This window comes from Priapulus caudatus, unplaced genomic scaffold (assembly GCF_000485595.1).
Source record: "Priapulus caudatus unplaced genomic scaffold, Priapulus_caudatus-5.0.1 Scaffold262, whole genome shotgun sequence".
Classification (NCBI taxonomy): domain Eukaryota; kingdom Metazoa; phylum Priapulida; class Priapulimorpha; order Priapulimorphida; family Priapulidae; genus Priapulus; species Priapulus caudatus.
In genome coordinates this window covers 75,134-83,482 of record NW_014577323.1, presented here as the reverse complement: position 1 = coordinate 83,482, position 8,349 = coordinate 75,134, and the positions used below count along the sequence as shown (strand labels likewise).

The window sequence follows — 8,349 nt, the reverse complement described above, 5'->3', positions numbered from 1 at the left end:
GAGAAGGGTTCGAGATGGGTTCGAGACACCTGCGACGACTCTGTGTCTCTTTTGAGACACTCATTTTCTATACTCTCTTTCACCTACTACTACTACTACTACTAGTAGGGCCTATTAGTAACCTATTATTGCCGACAATTTCCTGTAAATGCCGTCCAAATGCTCATCTGCAACAAACGCTTCAATTGTCCAATTGTCGGCAATAATACCGGTTACTAATAGGCCCTACTAGTAGTAGTAGTAGTAATAGGTGAAAGAGAGTATAGAAAATGAGTGTCTCAAAAGAGACACAGAGTCGTCGCGGGTGTTTTGAACCCGTCTCGAACCCTTCTCAATTTAGTTTCTGTGAGTCAGAAAGTGCGAGAAATCTGAGACAACTTTGTGAGGGGTTGACAACCTATGAAACTATGTCAGCCTGGTTCTCATCCAGGTTGGGGTCCTCATTCAGAAGCTTCTGCACTTTTTCTCTGAGGTCAATCTCGCTTGACGTCTGATGACAAAATGATTGCTGGACTGGGGAGGGGCCCCGTATTTATATGGTCCGGATTTCTCAAATTTCACGCATAACTATCGCGCGACTGTTGCACGACATTCGCGCGACTGTTGCGCGACAGTCGCAAGTGCAAAAAATTGCCGTGAGACTCACGCAATTCAGCACAATCTCACGCTCTCACGCGCATTTCTAATAGTCTCCGAAAATCTCACGCAATTTCAAGAATCCAGTTTTTCTTCGTTGCAAGGAGTGGGTCTAGCCGAACTTTGCCGAAAAACGGGGGACACGAGGCACGGGAATCTCGACATTTATTACTTGTGGCGCACCCAGCGACTGATTTTGCTAATCTGACGTCACGTGATGTCAGTCATGTTAACTAGACTAGCGCCCGTTACTACTCATTCATCCATGGTTATATTTTTAGTACTGTTACAATCACTATGATTTTTGTACATTGCATGTTTTTTTCATGCTTATATATAAGCAAGAAATATCATGTTCATATTGCTGCTGAGGGCATGAAATAGCACCCCATTTAAAAAAAAATTCCCTGGTAGTAGTACTATAGCCCCCGTTTCCACGGTTCAAGGATGTATTGCTATTAGGTGATCCCAATTCATTTTCGCAAATGTGGGGGTGGGGCACTTTAAAATCGCCACGGCACGCGCCATGCTATGCTAGTTTAGTTATGTAGGTTTCCTGACTCACACTCTCACAGGCAGCGGGGGAGGGCTATAGCTAATGATGCATCTAAGTAGGATTGAGTCCTAATTTGCATTATTTAGTGGCCAGTATAATATCGCTCTTGACGAACTAAGACAGGACTGTCAGGAGGAAACAATTGATTGCACTGAGTCAGATAAAATACACAGCATGGCTATGTAAAATATTTGATGATAACATCCGAGCCCAGACCCAGGGCTGTAATTCTGGGCCCGGTTCAACAGTCCGACCCCAACATTGGTAGCTGCTGTTGTATCTGCCTTTGACAATGCCTTTGTATCACAAATGATTTTTTCTAGTTTATTGCTACATAAATGTTTATCTACTCTGTTAAGATTATCATTAAATATTTCTACATATTTATCACTGCACGGGATCTCTATCCTGTTCCACAATTATTTTATTTCAGCTTATACTGTATCTGATGTACACGGAATTACTCCAATTCAGCTTTGACAGTAAATGTGCATATATACAATCTTGCAATATATGAGTGTTTCTTGTGATAATGAGTGGATAAAGTAAGCGCCATATTTTTCGCATACAGATATTTTTGCGAATTCAGACTTGACGGACAATTTCGTGATTGGTTAATAAATAATTTTGCGGTCAGTGGATTCCCGAATCAGCGAAGAACGGCGTGTTGTTATTTTTGCGTATTGTTATTTTCGCGGTCGGGGACGCGTTCGCGAAATTCGCGAAAATTAAACCACTGCGAAATATACAGCGTATACAGTAGTCAAGGAGCTGTTTGTGCTATATTTGGCAAATAAATATCTTTATATTCATGACAATTATTCTACAATCTCATACTATCAGGAGTGTATCAATATTGATACACTCCTGATACTATGTTATGAATGGCCACAATATATAGGCCCGTTTGTGTGATATATCATTTTTTTTTTTTTTAGCTAATATGCCTTTTATGGTGACATTAAAAAGTAAAAGTAAAGTAATCTTTATTTTCATTGGTACAGGACATACAGAATAACATGAGCTCTTGAAATGGCTCTTAAACCAATATCAAACAAATGTATGATAACAAATGTACATGATATTTGATAACAGAATATATGGTATAGTATAGACATATAGAGCAGGGTGCGAAATTAACCGGAGTCCGGAGTCAAATACTCTCTGATTTATTGCCGGACTCCCTGATTTGACATATGCAAGAGTCCGTATAACTCCCTGAAAATTCTGCCATACTAACTAGTTCATTCCTGAGCACGGCCTCGCGGAATTACCGTATTTTTTTAGCAAATGTCCAAAGAAAATTTGGCAGACATGCAACCACATGAATTTTCAAATAAGCACATGTATGCGTTATTGTTTAAAATATCTTTAATTTTGAACTTCGGACTGCGGACTCCCTCATTTTGCCGCGGACTCCCTTGTTCAGAAGTTAATTTCTACCCCTGTAGAGCATAGAGAATATAGAGTACGGTATAGAGTATAGACCAGGGTTCTCCAAGAGCTATACCTAAGAAGAACCATAGATATGTTTAACATTCAGTTTAAACTGCATATATACTAGAGCTCTATAACCTATGGAATTTCCCATCTTTTAGCATCTGCAAAGGATGATACCAATTATAATCGTCATGCTGTGTGTAGTTGTCAAACTTCAAATACCTTCACAAATGAACCATCAACTTACCAAGAAGTTTATTGGAATGTATGTCAATTGGCAAATTCTCAATTTGCTCCTGTGTCATGTTTCCAGACTGAAAATAGTAGAGATGGTTGTACATGTGTTACCATATACACAGCCACACGACTTTGTCAAAAAATATCAATGTGCATGCAGTACGTGTTCTGACAAGAGTGGCAGCAAAAGTTGCATGTGCATTGGGTGTATTTGGTAGATACGTCTCTGTTGCCGACGTCCTGCCACCTAAACAGTAGCAGTCATCTAATTTAGCCAGGCGTCTGACGCCCAAGACGTGTAGGAATCTTAGCGGACATGTAAACATTGCAAGCTCAATTGACCGACGGGCTCCTATTTTCATAACGCATAAAATATAATGACACTGGCCATTAACTAAAGGGGCTTAGAGTTTTAATTTAAAATCATGAAATGGACTGGAAATTAAATTCACTGGAAATGAATGGCATATACTTCTTTACTCAATATCCCAAAAATATTCCTGCAAAATATATGGGTAACTATAGAATGTCATTCAGTCATATACTTTTTACAGAATACTTGCCCAAAGTGGCTCAAATTTTTTTTCGTGAAGACTGCAGTAGGTAAATGTGAGTCAAAGTTATGCTCGCTCTAGTAGAGCCTACTCTGAGTCTTGATATAATAATATAAATATGAATTCAAATAGTATCTATAGCCTATATAGCCAGGCTATAATTCATTGTACAATGAATACGGTATGTGTACATGTGTGTGTGTGTGTGTGTGTGTGTGTGTGTGACACTGTATGCGTGTGTGTGTCCATACCATAATAATTATTGATATATGCATATACATCTGTCTGTGATGGGTATGAATGTGGATGTGATATGGTAAGGAAGGTATATACTGGATATGCCCAGATTTGCATATGCCTCGTTAGCATAGATCCTATGAAACATTCTGTACTTCCACACTACTATTGCTAAACCTATAGCCTGGCAATCTCAACGACTGTATAATGTCGTACCACATAACACATACTAGTATTATAGTCTATACTATAGCTTAATTGTCACACGTGACATTGACAGTTGACTGCAATTTGTAAACAAGCTTGGATGAAGACGGATGATGACGTATCATTGTAATTTGTGTGTACACTTTTAACACTACTCACTAGTACTAGTGCTGCCACAATAATGATAATATACATATCATCTGATTTTATACTAAACATATTGAACTTTTTCAGTACTTTGTCACACTTGTCAGCACTCTGTCCAGTGTCGCGACTTGTGTGTCGTGCGCGAGCCTGCGCGTGTGTCGTGAGGCCTCATAGGGTCTTATGTCCCCCAGGGTACTGCGGAACTACCCTCGGTACGGTCCGGTGTATACGGAGTACCCTGCGTCAACTTATTTGATATGGTTAGGTGGGTTAGGGTTAAGGTGGCTTAGGGTTAGGGTTGCGTACGGCTTAAGGAGTAGGCAGGTAGGCGCTCCGCTAGACCGTTAGTGGAGTAGCGAGGTACGCGTTCGACATATTAGATTAGTCACCAGAGGTAGTTCGCGTTATACCGCGACCGGTACCAGGTCTTCCGGCAGATGACACCGGTGGGACATAGACCCTCTCACGCGTCAGTGAGTGTGCAAGCGCGACAGGCTGTTGCGACCTGATTGTCTTTACACTCTAGCAAGACCGTTGTCTTGGAGGCTATGACTACATGAGTATGAGTGTGTTCAGAGTAAGCAGAAGTGCGCTGCCTGGTAGTGGTAACAGTTACTGCTGGTTTAGGTCTCATTCCACGTCTAGTTTGTACAATCCACGCACGCATAAATAGTGTCCAGCGTGACCAACGTATAAGTTGACACGTGGTTTACTTGCTGCATGGTCTCAGTGCGTTAGATGCAATATGCACCTCACACAAGTAACAAGTGTTAAAAATATGTGACAGTAGTCAGTACACACGTCCAACATGCGAATTTGTTTACACGTAGCCAAAGACGTAGCTTGACAAAAGAGCATTCAAATCCTCATCCCACGATTTCCACCAGGCGCGCGCGTGTTTGTATTCGCTCGACCTGCGTATCGCGTACTCTGAGTTTGAGTGAAGTGAGTATTAAAATGATTATTAGATTAATTATCTACTCTGTTATAAATAAATTATAACCAAGAAGTATAGGCTTTAGCTCTAAGTCCCTACCTGTCCTTGTTTACGTGTTACATGGTCGTAATCGCAATGTTTTACTAAGTTATTGTCAACTCAACTGATTCACTGAGAGTGAGGTAGATACAATAATGTAACCAAACCCAGGATAGGTCTGCAACCCAAGGAGCCTAAATATAACAAGGAGAGGAAGCGCCCGCCATATCTGGCCAAATTTTAAGGCCCAATCTGGCCATATCTGGCCCAATCTGGCCCTTGTTATATTTAGCTCCTTGCTGCCACCTAACCACATTTAGCCGATTCGTGAACATGCGATGATGACTAAAAGATACTTTAATTTTTTAAATAATTTTAGCAATGATAGCAGTAATACTATATTTACTAATACTAATAGATGTAATAAGGATATGAAAGAAGATATGGACATTTATATAATTGCGATAGTTATGAAATATATAAGGAGGGACAAACAATAGATAACTGGAAAAGGCACAGTCATGGAATATTAAAAGGCTGTTGCCCTGCAACGGTACCGTCGCGCGATTTTTTTTCTCTTAAAGTCACGGTATGATGCCAGCCATCTATCGGCGAATAATACTACCGTTGCTTTTGGTACGATATTATATATACGATTTTATACGATATATACGATAACCCTAACCTAACCCTAACCCTAAACCTAACCTACCTCACCCTAACCCTAACTTATAAATTATAAAATTTAATTTTTAATTGTTGTAAAAAATTAATTGTTGTTATTAAAATGTTTAAATAAATAATGTAAATATTTGCGTTAATGTGAAAAAAAATGTTAAACAGATAAAGATAGAAAAATACAGAAACAGGAAAATAATTAGAAACTGATGGGATTCGATCCCGCGACCATTCATACTTGGCGCAAGCGCTCTAACCGTTGCGCTGCTGCCACATATTGAATTAAAATTTTGGATGTGCTATGTATATCGCGAGAAAAACAAGCTCAACCAATCAGGCGTCAGTACCGTCAGTACCGTGACTTTAAGAGAAAAATAATCGCGACGGTACCGTTGCAGTAGACACTTCCAATATTAAAAGGCAGTTGGCTACGGTACGGTAGCCGTATCTTAATGTATCGAGGCTACGGGTAGGGAGTCCATTGCTTTCATACTTAACGAGACAAGATGGCGGCGGTGGCGCTAGATTTGAATAACGCATTGGGAAATAAATTCACGATTGAGAGTTTAGATGAGCTAGAACCTAACCCTAACCCTAAACCATACCCTAATCATAACCCTAAACCTAACCCTACCTAATCCTAACCCTAACCCTAACGCAAAAAGGGGGCTTGAACGACCGACGGCTACCGATTACCTCCAGCCTGCGATATATAAAACCACGCATTAGAATATGTACGGAAAATTCTGGCGATTCGTGAAACTAACATTTAGAAAATTAGAGGCGACGTTTATCCCTTTGTTTTCTAGATAATCCCCGCACTCGTTGATTCGGGTGCCTTGTGAAATACAAGAGAGGGCGCCAAGATACAAGATACAAGATACAACCTATCCTGGGTTTGGGTTACATTATTGTATCTACACTGAGGGGTGCCATGAATCACAGGCACTTGGAGCGTTTCAATAATATAATTTGGGGTTAATGAGCTCTTGATAAAATATAATGCTAAATAAATACGAAATCTATTTACTACCAAAGTCTTAATGTTTCTATAGTCTCTTTCACCTATTATTGCCGACAATTTCCTGTAAATGCCGTCCAAATGCTCATCTGCAACAAACGCTTCAATTGTCGGCAATAATACCGGTTACTAATAGGCCCTACTAGTAGTAGTAGTAGTAATAGGTGAAAGAGAGTTATGAAAAATGAGTGTCTCAAAAGAGACACAGAGTCGTCGCGGGTGTTTCGAACCCATCTCGAACCTTCTCAATTTAGTTTCCGTGAGTCAGAAAGTGCCGAGAAATGTGAGACAACTTTGTGAAGGGTTGACAACCTATGAAACTATGTCAGCCTGCGTTCTCATCTAGGTTGGGGTCCTCATCAGAAGCTTCTGCACTTTTTCTCTGAGGTCCATCTCGCTTGACTGTCTGATGACAAAATGATTGCTGGACTGGGGAGGGCCCGTATTTATATGGTCCAGATTTCTCAAATTTCACGCGAGACTCACGCAATTCAGCACAATCTCACGCTCTCACGTGCATATCTAATAGTCCCGAAAATCTCACGCAATTGGCAAGAATCCAGTTTTCTTCGTTGCAAGGAGTGGGTCTAGCCGAACGGCACGAGTTGGGACACGAGGCAGCGGGATCTCAACATTTATTACTTGTGGCGCACCCAGCGACTGATTTTGCTAATCTGACGTCACGTGATGTCAGTCATGTTAACTAGACTAGCGCCGTTACTACTCATTATCATGTTTATATTTTTAGTACTGTATACAATCACTATGATTTTTGTACATTGCATTTTTTTTTCATGCTTATATATAAGCCAAGAAATATCATGTTCATATTGCTGCTGAGGGCATAGAAATAGCACCCATTTAAAAAAAATTCCCTGGTAGTGTACTATAGCCCCCGTTTCCACGGTTCAAGGATGTATTGCTATTAGGTGATCCCAATTCATTTTCGCAAATGTGGGTGTGCGCACTTTAAAATCGCCACGGCACGCGCCATGCTATGGCTAGTTTAGTTATGTAGGTTTCCTGACTCACACTCTCACAGGCAGCGGGAGGGCTATAGCTAATGATGCATCTAAGTAGGATTGAGTCCTAATTGCATTATTTAGTGGCCAGTATAATATCGCCTGCTTCACGAACTAAGACAGGACTGTCAGGAGGAAACATTGATTGCACTGAGTCAGATAAAATGCACAGCATGCGCTATGTAAATATTTGATGATAAATCTGAGCCCAGACCCAGGGCTGTAATTCTGGGCCCGCGGTTCAACAGTCGCACCCAACATTGGTATCTGCTGTTGTATCTGCCCTTGACAATGCCTTTGTATCACAAATGATTTTTTCTAGTTTATTGCTACACTAAATGTTTATCTACAATATATAGGCCCGTTTGTTGATATATCATGAAATTCGTAGAAAAATTTTCTTTCTTTTTTTTTAAGCTAATATGGCCTTTTATGGTGACATTAAAAATAAAAGTAAGTAATTTTTTATTTCATTGGTACAGGACATACAGAATAACATGAGCTCTTGAAAGGCTCTTAAACAATATCAAACAAATGTATGATAACAAATGTACATGATATTTGATAACAGAATATATGGTTAGTATAGACATATAGAGCAGGGTGCAAAATTAACGCGAGTCCGGGGTCAAATACTC

The 8,349-nt window shown here is 40.1% G+C and overlaps 2 protein-coding genes across 5 annotated transcripts in view; one reads left to right on the top strand and one right to left on the bottom strand.

Moving 5' to 3' along the window:
* The window catches only part of LOC106808242 (CDK5 regulatory subunit-associated protein 3-like), a 17,626-nt gene extending 12,554 nt beyond the window's left edge, over positions 1 to 5,072 (bottom strand). The window contains exons 1-3 of one of the 4 annotated variants that reach the window (XM_014810871.1): positions 4,736 to 4,857; positions 3,342 to 3,374; positions 2,880 to 2,946 (exon numbers count right to left, since the gene is read on the bottom strand). In XM_014810871.1, the coding sequence (XP_014666357.1) occupies positions 2,880 to 2,937 (58 nt within the window). In that variant the 5' untranslated portion in view covers positions 2,938 to 2,946; positions 3,342 to 3,374; positions 4,736 to 4,857. Of the gene's footprint in view, positions 1 to 2,879; positions 2,950 to 3,341; positions 3,375 to 4,730; positions 4,858 to 5,050 lie in introns of those variants that run through there. The other 3 variants (XM_014810873.1, XM_014810870.1, XM_014810869.1) reach the window with 3 other exon arrangements.
* Positions 5,073 to 6,533: 1,461 nt separating this feature from the next.
* Positions 6,534 to 8,349, top strand: part of LOC106808243 (transmembrane protein 56-B-like) — an 8,260-nt gene continuing 6,444 nt past the window's right edge. The window contains exon 1 of the mRNA XM_014810874.1: positions 6,534 to 6,564. The gene's annotated coding sequence lies outside the window, so the exon portion shown is untranslated. The remainder of the gene's footprint in view (positions 6,565 to 8,349) is intronic.